Below are 18,641 nucleotides of genomic sequence, written 5' to 3'. Positions count from 1 at the left end.
CTTGCTATCTCTCCATTTCCTTTTCCTCTCTCTCTCTCTCTCTCTCTCTCTCTCTCTCTCTCTTCCCCCCTCAACTTCGTGGATGGTTCTGTTCATAGTTGAATGGGGTCGGAAAATGCATACTGGCGCTCAGTCCAAACGGATCATTGTCCAGCATCGGTTCATACTGTCCCAGCAGATGGTTTGCATTTCCGAAGTCTCCGGCTGAACCCTCTCCGGCAGAAGGTGGATTGAATCCGGTCAAGCTGTGTGAGCCCGAAGCAACCGATTGAGGTGTAAACCCCGGGACAAATGAACCGTGAATAGATCCATCTTGGTCATCATCCACCATATCTGCTTGAGCATCGTATTCTTGTTCTAGAAGTGTTAGCCAAACTCTTGGGGAGGATGGGAAAAAGTAGTCCCTCAGGGATCTTAAAAGTGTAATTCTTACCGAGCTGATCATAATGCTTTTGGAAAGGAGAAGGGTAGTATGCTGATGGGACTCGTCCAGCCCGGGCCTCCGCGGCTTGGCATCTGACGGATCGGTATGGGGCATACTGATAGCTGGCGGCGAAGTCTGATTGTTGAAGGTTCGCGGCTGCGGCAGTAACTGCGGGCGCCCTGCCTGTGATTCCACACCGACAGGAGACATGCCGCCTCCCTGGAATGCGAAGCCTGGAGACTTGGCATGCGACGGCGAGGAGACGTGAGAAGTGGGGGTGGCTTGAAACTGCGGTGATGAAACTCCATAGGCACCTTCGCGCTGCGAGATGCCGAACGCATCGGGCTTGGAGGCGATGCCGGCAGGGTGCCTTTGTCCCGGACGAGGGCCCGGAGGAGCTGGCGCCGACTTGGGTGGCATGGGATTAGGCGCCGGTTTGGCGGCAGCACCGGGAGCACCAGTCTTGAGGCGCAACTCCGCCTGGACGTCAATGCCCTTTTCGAGCAGGATACGCTCCAGCAAAGAGTTCTTGTAGCGCAGCATCAGACATTCGTCGGCGGCGCTACGGTGGCTCTGTTGGAGGCTCTGTAGTTGCTCTTCATTACGCTTGATGGTGGTCTCGAGTTGACGGATGTATTCCGTACGACGCTCGCGAAAGGCGGCTTGTGCCTGTCTGTTGCGCTGCTTGCGTTCTTCAGAGGTGGCATATATCTAGATAAGAAAAAGCAAATTAGTCAGGCCAGAGTGAAATGGTGTCAAAGATGGGGGTTGTGGTGATAGGAATGCGGGGCCCCAAATTTATTGCATCTCGATGCAAGATTGGGAAAGATGTTACGTACAGGTTTCCGACCACCCTTTCTCTTTTGAGTCTGCGCGGCCTCTTGATTTAAAGGCTCGACTTCAGGGTCCGGCGTTGAGACATTCGAGCTGATCGAACCGTCAGGCAACGGTTCGGACTTGGGCACGACCGGATCCATGACCGTGTCATTGTGCTCGGGATGGGAGGTCTCGACCATAGAGACCATTGGGAAAATGATTGATCTCACAGATCTTTAATTATTGATCGGACCTCACTCCCTCAATCCTCTTCTTTCTTTCTGGCCCTGCCACGGTGGGAAAGTCCCCGACAGAGCGCGCGCCCTCCTACTTTGTGATCGCGCCGCACTTCTCTTAAAATTCCTCCGACCAGGATGGCAATCCCGAGCCACAACCACGGGCTTGGGGGGTGGAGGGGGGAAATAGAACAGAACAAGAACAGACGCAGGAACCGCGCGGCTAGGACGGATCGGAGGGGACGTGCGAGTAATGAGAGACGAGTGACATAAAAAAAATTGGATTAGGAGAAAGAAAGAGTCAGAGAATTCGAGATAAACGGGGGGGAACTGGGGGAGGAAGAGAAGTTGTGAGGTAAAGCGATTGACTAAACGAATAATCCCTATTGTCTGTCTGTCCACCGCGGGTCCAACCAGACCAGAAAGAGAGGGGCTCGCCTATGGAACTTGTTACGCATTGCCTTTTTTTTTTCTTTTTCCTTTTCTTTTCTTATTCTTTTGCCCCGTTTCCTTTCCTTTCTTTTCCCCCCTCTTCTCGTCTTTTCCAGGAAAAATTTTCAATTTTGCCCTCCTGGGGTGACGGCACGGGTCCACCAGCTTGGCATTGGTTGGCCACTTCGCAAGGTCTGGTCGCATCGTACGAGGGAAGCGAGAGCAACAGGAGGAAACCCGAGAAAATGCCCTCCACCCGCGGAGAAAGCCCGGCTCCATTGGTTCTGGACACGAGGTACCAACTGGTGGTATGGTGGTTGGACTCCAACTTCTCTCCAACGTCCAACGCCGAATAGCCGATACCGGGGCGTATTGTAATTTCCAGATCTCTCAGTACGTCTCATGAGGTACTCAAAGTACATCGTGATATCACCCTGTTGCTTGCCAATATGAAGTATACCCAGTATCTTGAATACAATATATTACCATACACATACAGTATACAATACACACTGTATCGGTGCATTCCGCCCCATGCTGGTTCTGCTCACCGCGGGGCTTTCAGGGGCGCACTAGCAGTGTATTATTGCTCCTATAGCCCTCTTTGCTGGCCTGTTCTTACTCGTACACATACGGCTCTTCCTCTGCGAGTCCGATCTTCTGTCACGCATGACCATGTCACGCGGCGATCCAATGATGCAATGCTGCCTCGTGCGGGGGGGGGGGTTTGATCAGAGACTGCGCAAGGACCAGACTAGACCAGCCCCAGCGATCCGGCACTTACTTAGCATTAGATCTTACAATTGCATATCTCATCTATCCATACGAGCATACTCGTTCTTAAAAATCATAATCCAGACTAGTCCATCAATTCACACTGATATCTGTGGCCTTTAAAAGAGTATCCTATACCAAGGCATTGTAGAATGCAGTTAATATGCAGTACTCCCCGAGGGTCCGTACACTGAATCTCGGCGATCGGCCCTTCGGTTCCCCGCCAAATTCGCCGTGTCACATGCCCTGGAGACAGTGAACAACAATCGCACCAACAACGGCATCAAACGCGCCTCCGAGAGTCCCCATCCGTTCCTTAATTCCTTGATTTCCTTGACTCTTCTCTCCCCTCGTCAAATCCATCATGGCGACCCCTTCTGTCCCCGTTGACAAGGAGTCCGCCCCCGCGACTGCTCCTGCACCTCCCATAGAAACCCCGCAGAACCAGCCGACTGCGCAACCAAGGGATGACGAGGACTCGGACTTTGACGAACTAGATGGTAGGTTAGGTCGGCTCCGCAAACTCTCCTGCGGACCTGCATGCTAACCACTGCAACCCCCCCGCAACAGAGGTTCTAGATGATTTCTCCAAACCAAAGGCTCCTCAGCCCGCACCGCCTGCTCCATCGGCCAACACCACCGGCGCCGGTGCGGCGCCGGCTGATTTCGACGAAGATGCTTTCCTGAAAGAGTTGGAGAAGAACATGGCTAGTATGATGGGTGATGGCGGAGCCGCCGCTGGACTTGCTGCAGGAGCTGGAGCTGGAGCTGGAGCTGGGCCGAGTGGTGCACCTGGGGGAGCTGACTTCCAAAATTTCCAACAATCCTTAGAGGGGGGCGCCGATGCCTTTGCCAAACAGCTCGAAGATAGTGGGATCCCGCCTGGGGACTTCCTGAAACAACTACTTGCTGATGTGATGGCCGAGGAGGGTGGCAGCGGTGCTGGTGTCGATGCTGCCGCTGGGTTAAGCGGTGCTATACCCTCACCTGCACCCGCTGCGACTGCGTCTTCTACATCGGGTGCCAACTCCGACCAACCTGCTGAGTCTTTCAATGAAGCTATTCAGCGGACCATGGAGCGGATGCAGGATTCTGGAAATCGCGCTACCGAGGCCGCGTCTGCGGATGATGGGCTATCTGAAGATATGCTCGCCCAGTTACTCAAGGCTGTCGAGGCCGGTGCGTCGGGTGGAGGCGAGGATGGCGGTGACCTCACTAAAATGTTTATGGGAATGATGGAGCAGCTCTCAAATAAGGAGATGCTTTACGAGCCCATGAAGGAGCTGGACGGTAAATTCGGACCCTGGATCGAGAAGAACAAGGCCGAGGACAAGGTCCCTGCGGCAGATATGGAACGTTATGAAACACAAGCTCGCATTGTCAAGCAAATTGTGACGAAGTTCGAGGAGACGGGCTACTCGGATGAGGATCCGAAATGCCGTGAGTATGTTTGGGAGCGCATGCAAGAGGTAAGTTTAGTCCTTTTCTTTTTCGTTGGAGCACCTGAATCATTGCAGACCAATGTGCTAATGCTTTACAGATGCAAGCAGCTGGGAGCCCACCAGAGGAACTCATTTCCAACCCTCTCATGGGTGATATTGGAGGTGCAGCTGCAGGTGCGATGCCCGAGGGAATGCCCGATTGTCCCCAACAATAAGATGATTCCTGATATAGACTTTGCACATTCATCGGCTTGCTTTGTACTTTACATATACGTAACTGCGTCGATACCCAATACACTCAAGCATGCCATTTATGATTCTTGCTGTCTGAAGGGTGTGATTAGTTGCTCGTAGAAAGAAGTCAGGTTTGCGGCTGCTCCAGCAGCAGCGTGGACGTACTCGAGACCAGTCGTTGACAATGATTAACCCAGGGGATTTAGATGTGGAAATTTAGCATGGTTTGATTTCGATTTGATTACGATTCTTTTGTTCCACGAATGGATTGCAGATACTCTATTAGTATTCTGCTTTCTATACAAGGCCACAGGCCATATTCACACACAACTAGTTCAAGCCACAGAAGGCAAGACAATACCTAAGCTATCCACACAATAATAATAACATCCATAGATCACCCACATCAGATAAAAACGCCATCAAAAGAAATCGCTCTCGCTGAAACGCAAACAAAAATTTCGACAATAAGCACAAGCACTACTTACGACATATCCATATCCTGCGACTGAGCCGGGTCAGGGAGGGTCATGAAGATATCATCATAATCGTCATCACTGAAAGAGGTATTCATCCCAGGTTGGGAGTCCGCAGATTCCTGAAGCGCCATCTCCATTGCCTCTTCCTGGGAGACGAATTCATTCAGAGCTTGCATGTCCGCATCTTGCTCCGGGAGCATATTATCATCCTCAAACTCGAGCCCTTGCGTCATGGAATCCACGTCCCTGGTCATCGACTCCTCCCATTTCCGTTTATCGGCCATATGCTCTGCCATCATCATCTGCTCGCCACGTGCCTCGAAGCGGCCCGAGTCGCGCTCGTTCTTGACGCGGTTCAGGAACATTTTGCGTGTCTTGGAGCGAGCGAGTGATGTGGTGTTCTTCATTGGGTTGGCGATTTGAGCAGAGTAGCGGTCGGAGAACTTGGGTCTGTTGGAGGGCGAGGGGGAGGTAGGAGACATGAGAGCAGAAGTTTGGTGCTGGAAGGGCGAGGTTGAAGGCGGGCTGAAGATGTTTGCTGACGACTGCTTTTGCCCTTCCTGAACCTGCGTTTGCGGCTGGAACTGGTTGCTGTGGATGGAGAAGTTCGGGAATTGGACGGGAGAGAATTGGTTCTCATCCATGCCAGGCTTTGATTGACCCGCGGAGGCCATTGTCCACGGGGGTGTGGCGATGTTGGAGTTGCGCTGGCCCAATGGAGAAGGTCGCACCGGTGTATAATGGCCGGTTTGGCGACAGGGCGTGGCTGGCGAGGAAGGAGGGGATGTGTCACGAACATGGTGGAGGTTGGAGATTGGAAGACGAAGTTGGGACAAAGTGGGTTCCGTGGTTCGGATATGGAAGTCTGTTGTGGTTTCGCCGAGTCCGGGAGTATGGAAGTTGGAAGTTGGAAGTTGAGATGGATGTAGTTTTGAGTTTCTGGAGACGTGGTCCACTCGAATTGTTCTAGGTGAGGTTAGGTTATAGCCTTTTGGGAGTTCTTTTAAATGGAGTGAGAGGCTGGGGGAAAGTTGTCGATCGTATCGTTGACTGCGCGACGCGCATTCCAGCCGCCACGTGAGGAGGAGCGCGTCGCGGCGGCGGAGGCAGAATGGATCAACAGGCCAGCCAGGGGCGGACGCGGTGATCTGCACATTCCATTACCCTTCGAGATACTAGATACCCTATGGAGTACGGAGTACTACTCATCCGTCTGAAATGGCTACATATTTCAATGATGAAGACAACGGACCTTTAATGTAATTAATAATGTATAGAGTAAGTGGCCATAGTGCTTTATTCACGGACACGGACTTGTTGTTGGCAATCGAACCCACTCTTGATATGTAATCCAGATCAAGATCGAATTTCTACGAGCACATAGGGTTATCTAGTCTATGATGAATGACCCACGTGGAGAATGTGCATCATCTTCGAGATCAGTGGACCAATCTCACAGATCTTAGATATCCTAGGATGAGCCCATACATGGCCCATGTCATTCTTTTCCGTGTAATGCCCAGCATCCCCAAAGGAAAAGCAAAGCAGCAGTATAGATTATGATGGACCTGAATTGATGTAGGATCACAAGAATTGAATGAAACTTTTCACTATAAGGCTAAAGTTTACATACCTCAGTACACCCTAGGACATCAAAAGATGAACCGACGGGAGACTGGGCAGGTAGAGATGTATTAAGTAACAGGATAGATATATTCGAGACGGAAAAGCCAGGGGAAAAACCAAGCGCTCCGGCACGGGGAATAAATAACGAAATAACGAGGCAAAGCCGAATAACACAGCTGCCGTGGGTAATTGTAGCGCGAGGATCGAGAGATGGGATCACAAGGAATGTGGTGGTTGCGGACAAAGAACGCTCAAAGGAGTGAGAAACAACAGCATGTCGAGTCTATGATGTCGAAAAGGAGAGTGAAGGGCAGCCGAAGTTCACCCGAAAAGACAGAAAAATTGGAAATCTGCAACCAAAGAGAAGAAAGAAAAAACGCGATCGTGACCTTCGCCAACCCTGTCCATAGCGCCTGAAAATTGCGTGATGATCGTACAGAAAAAAGAGATTTTTACACTTCGACTAATGCGAAACGTCGCAGACTGCATTTATGGTTCGAATTCAGCCGAGGCTTAGAAGTTCGATGCAGCGTTGACGGGACCAGGGTTGTGGTACTGGTCGAGTGTGCTCTTGAAGGGGGTACCCTGGGTACCGGCGGCGGGGCTGGGAACCTTCTCGCGGGGACCGGATCCAACAGCAGTGCCGCCCATCAGGTCATCATCTTCCTCGTTGTACTGTCCGTTGCGCTTCTTCTGAATACGCCAGATGACGATAGCCAAAACACCGATGACAATGGCACCGCCGACACCCACGACAACACCGATGATGATCTTCTTGTCAGAATCGGAGACACCGGAGCTGGAGTTGCTGCTGTTATCACCACTGAGCGAGGGGGATGTGGCCGCGGCGGGGGTAGAAGTGGAGGTCATGACATGGGGCACGGTGCTACCGCTAACCGTTTGGTAGGAAGTGATGGTCTCGACGACGGGAGTCTGGGTGGTGGACGCGGCGTCAGATGTAGAGGAACTATCCTCACTTGAGGTCTTGGTAGGTTCATTGTTCTTAGATGAAGTAGTCTTTGAGGTGTTGTCTGCGGTGTTCTCAGCTGAGGTGGTGGATTTGGACGAAGAAGAGGAAGAAGTGGTTGGGTCGGCGGAGGTAGTGGTTGGCTGTTCGGAAGATGATGAGGAAGAAGAAGAAGAAGAAGAAGTGGAGGAGGAGGAAGAGCTGCTGGTAGTTGGGTCGGCGGAGGTAGCAGGTTCGGATGATGAACTGGAGTCACTGGTGACAGAATTGACGAGGTCGGTGACTGCAACAGACTGAGCCGCAACGGCAGTCAGGAGAAGGGCGTGAGCCAGGAACGAGAGTCGAGCGAGACGCATGATGGGATGTAGGTTATTCTCGAGATGAGAAAGGAAACGATCGTGGAGGGGATGATGTCGAAAACGAGAGTCGGAGATGAAGGGAAGGAAGGGTCGAGAGTCAGCGGGAGTCGAGAGAGAAAGGGAGAAAGCAAGTGGGAAACACTCAATGTTCAAGGCTAAACCCAATGAGGAATGAATGGGGGCTTGGAGGACCCACTTGGTCCAATTTGGTCCAATTTGGTCCATTTTAAGAGGCTGCTCGACTAGTCTACTGTCTCCTAGTTTCACCCGTTGTCTCCCTTGGCCACGCAGTCACCTTTTGGGCCATTTTAGGCCACCACCGTTACCAGCTAGGGTTACAAGAGCTTTGCTATTTTCAACAACCTGCAGTGTACTCTGTACCCTGCACTTTGTAGATCCTGCAAAACACAGCATCCAACCACTCATGACGGAGTAAGAGACCTTACTTCCATGCACATACTACGAGTACTACAAGTACTACTAGTACTCCCATTTTTTGGCGCCAATCGATCGGCTCCACTGAACCATATTTAGCACCTCGACTGCTGGATTGATTGTGCATCACATCCTTTTGTCGATCTTGGCCCATATTGGCGCCAACTCCGCGCCGAAAGAATACAGACGCAGAAAGTACAGAGTACCATTCTCTTGCCTCTTGATTTGCCTCGAGGGGGATTTCGGAGCAACCCCTCGACTCGAAAATTTCCTTGCTGTCAGCCGACTGAACCGGGCCTTCGGTGACTAGCCCTAACTGGGTCACTGTGGCGTGCCTGGATTTCTGGATATTTTTTGTGGTGCTGACGGAGCAGCTCTGACGTCGGCCCGAATCTCCACCGCCGCGTTGGCTTGACCCAGCCTGTCCATTTGATTGGATTTGTTTTGTGCCAATCTACTAGTCTGGAGGTCCGGTACACAGGACGGAGTACTAGTTAACTATAATGAATCCATGCATAACTAACCACGGATACGCTCTGCAATCTTCCGTTCGGTGCCGGAGAACGCCCGCGGGCCCCGGTTCCTCTGGCCAGGTACGGGGTACTGCCTGAACCACTCCCGGAGCTTCTGTTTACAATATTCTCCAAATATTCACCTGGCTTCCAAGGTTTCTTTGAGCAGATAAGGTGCCTAGGTACTCTTCGCGTGCGACGCTCTATAGCCGCACTCGGCCCAGTGTTTCGGCCAGAAGTAGTCTACATAGATATAAAGGGCATTTACAACTTGGCACTACCCTACCCACTGGCATTTACTACATACTCAATACCATGAATTGTTAGGATTAAGCAAGTGTATACTACTACCTAGGTAGGTGCTAGCAGAATAGTCTCGCTGAAGGGTTGGCAGATATTTCTAGGGAACACTAGTAGTTTTGGGACGCTGCCGCCCTGACAGACACACTGGGCTGATTGTGGCTATGAACTGCCGCACTCACGGAAGACTGAAATTGAATTCTATTCTAGCCCAAGGTACGGAGTACTGGTCCTCTAGAGCCTGGATATGATTCGTCCGATATGCGCTCTTATAAGAGCCAATCCGGACACATTCCCCTTTTTCATGCCTTTGGCACTGGGCAGCTCTCCAATATTTAGGTACGAAGTAGTAACTTAATATTTAGCCAAGTCTACGAGTATCGATTTTCATTTCAACTCCCAGTCGCACGGGTCAACAGCACAGCACAGTCCAGGAAAAGGTGTGTGGAACATGACGTCTTGATTTTGAGAGACCATCCATTTTATGGCGGAGACAATGCGTCCCATTTCGACAGCTCAGAAAAAAAAAAAAAGCAGAGGGGCCAAAAAAGCAAAACCAAGAAAAAAGAAATGAAAAAGAAATGAAAAGAGGGCAAAAAAGATAAAGCAAAAAGAAATTCCAATTATGGGTTATGTTGGGTATCATCCGGTCAGAGCTGAAAACACAATGCAAAAACGCCAGCGATCTCTTGAATCACAGCTTGTTGGGCGGTTTGCCCTTCATCTGGTCTTTGATCTCTTCCTTGAAATAGTTGACGAACTTCTTCAAGCCAAGACCTGCAAATCACGAGGTCAGCATCTCATCGGAATCTCTTGGGACCACATTTGGGGGGCTCCCTACCTTGATCACTCTCGAGCGAGGTGCGCGACGGTTCCGGAGGGATACCATGGCGAACTTGCTGCACGCGCTGATGGACCTTGCCAACCATCTGGTGGAAAATAGGACTTCGCAAGAGCTGGAGTCGATATCAAATTAGTATACGGATCTGCGACCAGCAGAGACATCGAACCTACTCTGGCAGTCATCCAGATCTACGGAGTACCCGGGTCAGCGATCATCTATCGACGAAGGGCTTAAGAAGGTATTATGGAATGTGCACTCACCTCCAGCTGCCGCACAAAGAGGAAATATACCATGGTGAATCTTCTTGGGCTCGTAGAACGAGAGGCAAAAGTGCTCGGCTCAGCATTCGCGGATTTGGCCAGGCGGAGTTGCATTCTTAGTAAGCCCCGCACTGATGACTGATTTGTCTGCGGAGGCTCGCCGCCGCCATTTTGACTCCGCCAATTTCTCCATATTATCAACTGCAGTGCCCGTTCAGCAATGACTGCGTGAACCGTTGAAATTATTCGACAATATATGACCGCGATGGCGAGTCAAACAGCTCCGCAGTCGCCAGCCTCGTTTATACTCCCCTTGAGAATTCCAGATCCCCTCCGCCGATCATGACAAAAGGTTGCTATACCTGTCGCCGCCGTCGCATCATTTGCGATAATGGTCAGCCGACTTGCAGGAAGTGCCGAGATGCAGGTAAAGAATGTTTGGGCTACCAAAAGCCTTTGGTCTGGGTCAAAGGTGGTGTTGCCAGTCGTGGCAAAATGATGGGCCGTTCCTTTGACGATGTGAACAAGTCCGACGGCGATGCGAAATCCCCACCTGCCTCCGAATCCAATGATACTGCACCTCAAAATACCCCTGGCTTCAACTTCTTCTCCATCGCGAAGTCTTCGCCCGAGAATGACTCATCCAGCTGCGGGACTCAGTCGAGTCCGGAAGCCGACGCCTGGACCCAAGACACACTAGATACTGTTATATTTGGACCAGCAAAAGAAGATGCACTGCTTGGGTTGGACCTTCCGGGGCAGGGTGATACTGCACTGGTACAAGTTCCTCACGGAAGCTCAACAGAGGACGTTCCAGCACCGTGGGGGCTGGTCGACCCGCTATTCAAAGACATGTCACGACTTTCACGATTTTATCTGCACCACTATAATCAATGCATGGCGGGAGACTTCGTTGTCTACGCCGGATCGAATAACCCGTGGCGAAATATTATAAATTTGGTCGGAGACTCGCCGCTTCTAGGGCTAGCTCTATCTTCAATGGGAGCTCTCCATTTCTCACTCGCAACGAACTCGGAAGCGGCCACAATGCCCTGGTCAAAGCAGAGCCTGCTAATGGCAGACACGCAATTGACCCCCGAGGACATTGAAAACTTCATTTCCCCAACAGGCGCCAACCGACCGCCTTCAAAAGCATTCCAACACTTTCTGGAATTTAAGCAGAGAACGCTTGGTCAATTATCCAAAGACCTCTCCAATCCACTTTCACAGAGAGACGACAGGACTCTGGCTACCATAATCGTCCTAGCGCTCCTAGATTTGTTCGAATCGGGCAGTGGCGCCTGGAGCTACCACATTGAGGGCGCGAAGAAGCTTCTCAGGGATCGACCTGAAGACGAACTCGGCCAGGGAATGCTACAGGGACTTGAGTCATTCGCCGTCGATGGCTGCTTGATGTAAGTTTTATTGTACATCCACCTTCAATCACCAAAGACTAACCAGAATTTCAGTTTGGAAATCATGGGATCAACACTCGCACGGCCAGGCGCTCTCTCTAAGCCATTCTACTCGTCGGCCATGGGTCCAGCTATGCTCAAACGACTCGAAGTAACCTCCTGGATCGGATGTCCCGCCTATCTTCTTGAAGTGATATTCTTCGTGCACACCCTCTGGTACCCGGACTCTGAAATCGCAGCCGCCATTCCGCGACCAACAGCCCTGCCAATGTCGATGCAGCTTGGAAGACCGCTCACCCTGGAATCATATGTGGCTCTCCTCCAAGGAATTCGCAGCTTTGACCCAGTCGCCTGGGCCCACGAAATGCAACAAAATCACTACTTGACCGACGTCTCTCACCGCATCACTCTCGCCAGCTGCTACCAAGCCGCCGTCTACCTTTACACTAGTCGCGTACTCTCTAGATCTAGGGAAGGCTTCTCCCCTCCCTGGACAGACGTCGGAGTTCCAGCCGACCACTCCATCATCGCGGACAAGCTCATTGCCGAGCTATGCTCCATTCCTTCTTCCGACCCTCACTTCAAATGCCTCATCTGGCCCACGTTTATAGCAGGCGCGGAATGCCGCCGTCCCTCGCAGCGTGCGCTCGTTCTCGAGAGACTCGGTGCATTGTACCAAGCCGTTACCAGTGTCAATGTTCGCAATGCAGCCTGGGTACTAAGGTTGATGTGGCAAACCAAAGACCAAAAGCGACGCGAGCGTGATGGGTATCTTGATTCACAAGTCGGCAATGGTGACGATAATGAAGACGGCGACGATACATTCGACTGGATCGATGAACTGGATGAATCTCGGCTTGATTGGCTCTTCATATAATACCTTTCTTCTTTTTACATATGCCATCTAGTGCACATATCGGCGGTTATGTTTTGGCTTCTCACGAATAACGGTCATAATGTTTGTATATAATCTCATCGATATTGATCTTTGATTGCCACCTGGGCACGAAAATAAAACTCAACTCAGCCCAAAGTAACTACATTGTCGTACACTACTAGTACTAGTACTGCCGCCTTCCACGCCCACTGGGTGGATACTAGTACTTGTTCCAAGGTTTAGTGTTTACCTACTGTCACATCCTTGCAAGTTGTGAATCGGAGAGTTATCGCAGAATATGTATACTTCCAAGGTTCACATAGATGTACTTAGTGCCAAATTACACCCAATCCTAATGTCTACCAAAATTAAAACTGAAAGAAAGCCAATGAAGATGCTGGAGCAGCCGATGCCCATCGGGTATATCAATTTTCTTTTTTGTTCTGGCCGAGGGTAAAAGAGAAAGGAGAGGAAGTTTGTATAGGAATTGGAGAGGGAGGGAGACAAGTTAGAGGAGAGAAACATTCACAGTGAAATAGTGCCCGCCTAGGGTCAAGGGCATGAGGAATCAAGGAGTCGAGCTAGCGAAGTAGCGGGGAGAGGGTGGAATAATGATGGAAGGGAAGCTGGACAGGAACATGAGGGAGGGAGAAAAGAAAGAAAAAGAAAGGCAATGAACGGTATAGCGCTTGATCCAAATCCTTTTCTGGAGGGTATGACAGACAGAAGAGAAAAAAGAAAAGAGTCGGAAAAAAAATCACAATTGAAGAATTCGCAGGACAGTGCTTTCTACCGCGAACCGGCAGGTCAGTGATCAACATCTGAAATGAAATGAAAAGGTCCAAAGTCGCCAGAAGCGGAAAGAAACAATGAGCCTCAATGAGGTTCGCGACGATATGCTTCGAATCAAATCAGGGATATATAACAGCTAGGAAAGAGACGGGAGAAAGGGCAAACTTGAATGAACGCAATGAAAGCAGACAAAAAATGGAGAAAAAAATCATGCTCACTTCCGATTCTAAATGCAGAAACATAACCCAACATGACAAAACACGCTCGTCACGATAAAATGCAAAGGGCACGAGGTATGCAGAGAAGGCGCCCGTCTTCTGTGTGTAGACGCGAGTTACAAGAATAAGTTATAGGAGAGGTGCTCGACACAGAACGCAAATTCTGGTGTTGAAATTAGGCGATGCCGAGATTGGCGTAGCCGGGGATTAGAAAACGGCGGCGAGGCCGTTCTTTGAATGACGCCTGCTGAAACGCTTTTTCCCTTTTGTCGACTCGGAATCGGTGGCCTGATGTTTCACCAGATGATTGCGTCCTGAGGAATGGCCATGGTTGTGATTGTGGTTCGTGTTCTCATTCTGCTGTAGATCGGAGGTGCGATCGAGTGTGTTGGCATGGCTTGAGAACCCAGAAGAGATGTCACGGAAAGCATCCTCGGCAGAATAAGGACCAGCGCTTTGTTGTGCTAAAGCCATTTCCCTAGCCCGGTCGAGGGCATCTAGCCACTCCTGCGCCGATAGTGCAGTAGATCCGATGTTGCTTGAGGATGGTTTCGAATCTTCGAAGACGAAATGTTTGTCTCTCTGTGGAATTAAGTTAGAATTTGAGCTAATCGCACAATGATTGATTTTTGACATACCGTATCAACCACCCAAGAGGAATGCCCCTTGGCATCTGTTGTGCTTCTATAGTGCGTTCCGGCTGCGAGAAGTGGAATTTCAAGCTTTGATTTTTTCTCATCACCGCCAGAGGCAGCAAGGATGATGCGACCCGAAGAAGTGACCATGACCAATCGATTCCGCTTCTTAGTTGCTGTTCCTGAGAAAAATCGCGAGAATCTCCCGGGTGTCTCAACTTCACCACTACCGTTCTTTGATGTCGGACTGTGGGAAGCAGGAGAAGATATGACTACCATATTCCCCAATTTGAGAATGCGCTCATTGGATTTGCTGAGCACAGGAGACCATTCGATATCAAGTTGACTGGGTGGTGGTAATTCCGTGACCACACGAGGCAGCGCGCGAGAACTTTGGGTAGCATTAGACGGAGCAGTGGAGATGGCCGGGGGAAAGTTATCGCCGCCTTCAGCACCATTCAATTTGATGGGCTCTCGTGGTGGAGGGACGTATGCTTTAAGTCGCGGGGCTTTCTGTTTCCACAATTCCGAACCCCATGAAATGCCTTCAAAGAATTCGTGATTCTTGATATGCTCAATTTGCAAGCGCCGGGTGGGCTCAAGAACTAAAAGGCGCTCAACAAGATCCCGAGCCACGGCAGGGAATCCAATCGGAAATTCGTAATCCAAAGCCACGATCTTTTGAAAGGTTTGGTATTCGTTGCCTGCTTTGAAAGGCGGGCGACCCGCCAAAAGTTGGTAGATAATGCAGCCGAATGCCCACAAATCACTAGCCTTGCAAGCATTCTTTTCCGTCAACAACTCGGGACTGACATATTCCGCGGTGCCGACAAAAGAGCTCGCTCGTTCCTCTTCCGGGAGATCGGCCATATCAATCGGGATAGAGCTTGAGCTCTCATCCGGTCGTCGTGGAGGGGTTTTGAGAATCTTGGCCGTGCCGAAATCGGTGATTTTGACGTACATCTGGTGGTCGAGGAGGACATTTTCTGGCTTCAGATCTCGATGAATGACTCCCCGCTTGTGCATATAGTCTATTGTGTCGAGGATTTGGGCACCATAAAATCTGGTACACTCTTCGTCAAATGTGGTCATGCGCTTTAGGACGCCCAGAAGTTCTCCTCCTTTGCACAGGTCTAGAACAAAGTAAAGTGATCGCTCATCTTGGAAAGTGTAGTAGAGTCGCACGATGCCGGGGTGATCAGTAAGGCGGTTCAAGGTGTCCTTCTCGATATTGACGTATTTAACCTTCTTTTCCTTGATGATGTGTCGCTTATCCAGAATTTTGATCGCGTATTCCTTCAAAGTTTGTCGGTCTGTCGCGGATACCACTGTACTGTAGGAACCTTCTCCAAGAGTATTTCCAAATGAAAAGTCCCGGACTCCCTTCTTTACGAAACGCGCCACGGTCTTCCCGTTGGCATCGACCTCCTGCCTCACCGAGACGGCGGCTCCTCGATCCTGCCATTCCTCACTGCTGGCCGCTGGGCCATTCTCCATCGCATAGGGGGTGCGAGACATCTGTGGTGCCACTCCAGCTCTGGCGTGTGCTCGTGATGTCTGCCGCATCACTGCCGGCCCATTGGCCGGGATCTGAGTTGTGCGGTAGGAACGGTCGCTGTGAGAATTATCGCGCGTGGGAACACCGGCCAGGAGAGCTGAGTTTCCGCCGCGCGTATCTATCCGCGAGTGCTGTGTAGAGGTTGAGGAGGCACCCGAGTCGGTTCTCATACGATATGAGTTGTCGCGGGGCAGAACGGAGGTGGCCGAGCCGTTTGTGTACACGGAGGAAAGGGGCCGATTCGGATTTGGGGGCGTGGAGTGTGGTTGTGTCGAGTAGGGCTGGTACTGGGCGGAAGATGGTGGAGGGACGTCTGGAATGGGATTGATGACGGAAGTTCGGTTCTCATTTGGTATCGGCGCTTCGATGGGTGCGGCCGGGAAAGGTGTTGGGTGGTCGTCATTTGACAGGGGATTCTGTGGATGTGTTGATAACGACTCATCCGGACCCCCGGATGGACTGGATCGTATGTAACCATCGGGCGCATCGTCAGTACGCAGAGGCGAATCATCGGGGTTTGCGATCCGCAGCCCTCCCAGGGACTGGGACAGGCTGAGATCCCCGTTCATGGCGTTGGGCGACGAATGTGCGAGGGATGGTTGGTGGGGGGGAAGAGTTTCGGGAGGAAAGGGGAAAAGGAGAATGGCCGGGGAAGCTAGTGAGGCAGCACCAGAACCCGAGGCCAAAACGTGCAAATGTTGACGACTAAGGCGGCGATGAAGGGCGAATTAACATGGTCGGAGTGAGGAGTTGAGGAGTGAAGAATCGAGAGGGAGGGAGAGGAGAGACATAGACAGAGACAGAGAGGAGGGGGGGCAGAAAGGATCAACAGGAGGCTCCGTCTGACTAGTAGAAGAAAAGGTCTAGTGTCGAGGGGGCTGAGCCTGACAGATTTCGAGGGAATGTAGATATAAATAATATTAGTCTTAGTACTTAGTATACTAGTATGCTAGTGAGTATATTCTATATTCCGAAGATCATGTATATGCGATGGTATAGTTGTGGTAGCTATGATACCGTGACCTGTAGTAGAAGTAGAAGTAGTTCCCCATCTTGATATTACGAGTATCTTCAACTTCGTGACTTCCTCTCTTCCTCTCCCTCTCTCTTCATTTTCTCAGTTTCCATCTCAATTACTATCCTCCATGCTTTCCAACATGGGTCGCCCCCGTTCGTCCGACTGTCTCATATTCTTGCAGTAAACCTCCGTCATCGCGCCCTTCCTTCCCTTTCGTGCAACCATCACATCTCGTCATGGTCATGGCTTTCATGGCGAGGCGGCCACCCTCCCTCATTGTCTTGGGGGATGCCGAACTGCAACCATATCTCCAGCGCAAATTTCTACAGTCCCTGGTTTTCGAATTCAATCACCTACACCTGAATGATCTAGATGATCCGAACTACCGCGATGCCGACGGTAATGATGACGGTGTCAACCCTTCTACTAGCCCTCATGACGAGATCTTCACAACTTTCTACCCCTCAGCAGGAGTACCATCCGGTACTGGAACCGCCTCTTCTCAGGACGTTGCGGGTTCCCTCTTAACATTGACCCCAACCGCCTCGTTCCTTGCTTCTGGGATGACGGAGTCGGCCCACCAAGCTTCTGACCCAAACAACCCGTCCACCAGCTCTCCTACTACTTCTACTGCTACTGCTACTACCAATCAGAATTTGCCTTCTTTACAACCTCGCGGTCGACCTTCTTCGAGTCTCAATATTCGACTTCCACGGCGAGTGGCTTTTGTTGCGACTCCACGGAATCGTCCACGGACAACTGCTTCTCGGCGATGTAGACAGAAAGGTTGGTACCCTTCCAAAACAAAGTCGTCCTCGGTATCTGGGTTTCTTGTCATTGACCTTTGTTCCATTCAGAAAACCACCGGCATACTATGCAAACACTTCCAGACCCGAAATCATGGCTTTTCACCACGCCGAAGCCACGTCTATCCCTCGGGGCCATTCCGGATATGACCATGGGCAGTGTCCCACTACGGGACCTAGCTTTAGCGTCGACAATGTCTTACGAGGCAGTTCTGGCCGCGACAATGGTCTCGCCATCCGTGGCAGCGGATCCCATACAGGAATATGGCACTATTCAACCCGAGTCGGTATTTAATGAGCTTAGTGCGGATCGAGATGGCGAGTGAACTTGCCGTGGTGGCTAGATTGACCCATGTGGCCTGGCCTGTGATCGGAGCTGCTGAATACGCTAATAATTGTTCTATTTTTTCTGAAGTGTTTATCATCATTGTTCCGGCGTTGCGACACTTGGGGTGTTTTGTCTCTGTCTTTGTGGCCCCAGCCTGAGTGGGGAAATTTCCCAATTGTGATCCATGCAGCACAGGATGTATACATTCGATATTGTGATATGGACGGAAGTAGGTTCCAATTCTTACTACTGTCTACTTTCTCACTCCTTTTGTTCTCACTTTGTTACTAGTTTGTCTTATATTTTCTCTTATGCATACTCGTATATTCTCTTTTTAATTTCCGTTTCTCTCTACTCTAGAAACCCAGCACCGGTCAATAAGACGAGTCTGCCCAAGCCAACTACACTTCGTGGGCGGGGGAACAACCAGTTGAACCATTGGCCTCGGTCCAAAATTTGGCTGCCTTTGACTGACCCAGCAACTGACGCGTCTTTTGGCCATTCGCCCCTCCCCTCAAGAAGACCACATTTCCCGCTTTTGATGGTGTAAAAACATTCCACTACGAGTATGATACTAATAGTTGTGCCCTTGCTGGTGTCAAAATTGCCAACACATCCTGCCGCGTGGGCTCCGCCTTGCCACCCATCACACCCGACCTCATTGCCCGCGTCTCTTCCCAGGCTGCAGCCAAGCTTTCAACATGACATTTGTCGAAGCTAAATTTATTTGATAATTATAGATTCGGGATACTCGGGAATACTGACCTTATTAACCCCGCACTTCCCCGTAGTCACCGCTACTTTGCCTTTGCACAGTGGACTGCGGCGGGAAAAAAACCTGGCAGCGATATCCA

The 18,641-nt window shown here is 50.8% G+C and overlaps 8 protein-coding genes across 8 annotated transcripts; 3 read left to right on the top strand and 5 right to left on the bottom strand.

The window, feature by feature from the left end:
* Nucleotides 1-70: 70 nt before the first annotated feature.
* Nucleotides 71-1,449, bottom strand: N7509_009136 (bZIP transcription factor; the record flags this gene model as incomplete). The annotated part of the gene is made up of 2 exons (XM_056633773.1): nucleotides 71-1,135; nucleotides 1,264-1,449. 2 exons carry the CDS (start codon nucleotides 1,447-1,449, stop codon nucleotides 71-73), a joined length of 1,251 nt encoding a protein of 416 aa, XP_056484393.1.
* A 1,597-nt stretch (nucleotides 1,450-3,046) lies between these two features.
* Nucleotides 3,047-4,339, top strand: pex19 (putative peroxisomal membrane protein receptor Pex19; the record flags this gene model as incomplete). The annotated part of the gene is made up of 3 exons (XM_056633772.1): nucleotides 3,047-3,182; nucleotides 3,253-4,151; nucleotides 4,223-4,339. The coding sequence occupies 3 exons, from the start codon at nucleotides 3,047-3,049 to the stop codon at nucleotides 4,337-4,339; spliced, it is 1,152 nt and encodes a 383-aa protein (XP_056484392.1).
* A 503-nt stretch (nucleotides 4,340-4,842) lies between these two features.
* N7509_009134 (uncharacterized protein) lies at nucleotides 4,843-6,268 on the bottom strand (the record flags this gene model as incomplete). The annotated part of the gene is made up of 3 exons (XM_056633771.1): nucleotides 4,843-5,803; nucleotides 6,146-6,207; nucleotides 6,251-6,268. The coding sequence occupies 3 exons, from the start codon at nucleotides 6,266-6,268 to the stop codon at nucleotides 4,843-4,845; spliced, it is 1,041 nt and encodes a 346-aa protein (XP_056484391.1).
* Nucleotides 6,269-6,976: 708 nt separating this feature from the next.
* Nucleotides 6,977-7,786, bottom strand: midA (putative cell wall protein; the record flags this gene model as incomplete). The annotated part of the gene is made up of 1 exon (XM_056633770.1): nucleotides 6,977-7,786. The coding sequence occupies one exon, from the start codon at nucleotides 7,784-7,786 to the stop codon at nucleotides 6,977-6,979; it is 810 nt and encodes a 269-aa protein (XP_056484390.1).
* A 1,944-nt stretch (nucleotides 7,787-9,730) lies between these two features.
* N7509_009132 (uncharacterized protein) lies at nucleotides 9,731-10,173 on the bottom strand (the record flags this gene model as incomplete). Its single annotated transcript, XM_056633769.1, has 4 exons — nucleotides 9,731-9,813; nucleotides 9,878-9,992; nucleotides 10,051-10,068; nucleotides 10,141-10,173. 4 exons carry the CDS (start codon nucleotides 10,171-10,173, stop codon nucleotides 9,731-9,733), a joined length of 249 nt encoding a protein of 82 aa, XP_056484389.1.
* A 309-nt stretch (nucleotides 10,174-10,482) lies between these two features.
* On the top strand, nucleotides 10,483-12,432 carry N7509_009131 (Zn(II)2Cys6 transcription factor; the record flags this gene model as incomplete). The annotated part of the gene is made up of 2 exons (XM_056633768.1): nucleotides 10,483-11,555; nucleotides 11,610-12,432. 2 exons carry the CDS (start codon nucleotides 10,483-10,485, stop codon nucleotides 12,430-12,432), a joined length of 1,896 nt encoding a protein of 631 aa, XP_056484388.1.
* Nucleotides 12,433-13,649: 1,217 nt separating this feature from the next.
* Nucleotides 13,650-16,204, bottom strand: N7509_009130 (PDPK1 family serine/threonine-protein kinase; the record flags this gene model as incomplete). Its single annotated transcript, XM_056633767.1, has 2 exons — nucleotides 13,650-14,024; nucleotides 14,081-16,204. The coding sequence occupies 2 exons, from the start codon at nucleotides 16,202-16,204 to the stop codon at nucleotides 13,650-13,652; spliced, it is 2,499 nt and encodes an 832-aa protein (XP_056484387.1).
* A 685-nt stretch (nucleotides 16,205-16,889) lies between these two features.
* On the top strand, nucleotides 16,890-17,785 carry N7509_009129 (uncharacterized protein; the record flags this gene model as incomplete). Its single annotated transcript, XM_056633766.1, has 3 exons — nucleotides 16,890-17,257; nucleotides 17,307-17,443; nucleotides 17,511-17,785. 3 exons carry the CDS (start codon nucleotides 16,890-16,892, stop codon nucleotides 17,783-17,785), a joined length of 780 nt encoding a protein of 259 aa, XP_056484386.1.
* Nucleotides 17,786-18,641: the final 856 nt, after the last annotated feature.

The sequence above is a fragment of the Penicillium cosmopolitanum genome, assembly GCF_028827165.1.
Source record: "Penicillium cosmopolitanum strain IBT 29677 chromosome Unknown utg000009l:1.0-9042332.0:1.0-9050551.0, whole genome shotgun sequence".
Taxonomy (NCBI): Eukaryota; Fungi; Ascomycota; class Eurotiomycetes; order Eurotiales; family Aspergillaceae; genus Penicillium; species Penicillium cosmopolitanum.
This window is presented reverse-complemented; position numbering and strand designations above follow the sequence as displayed.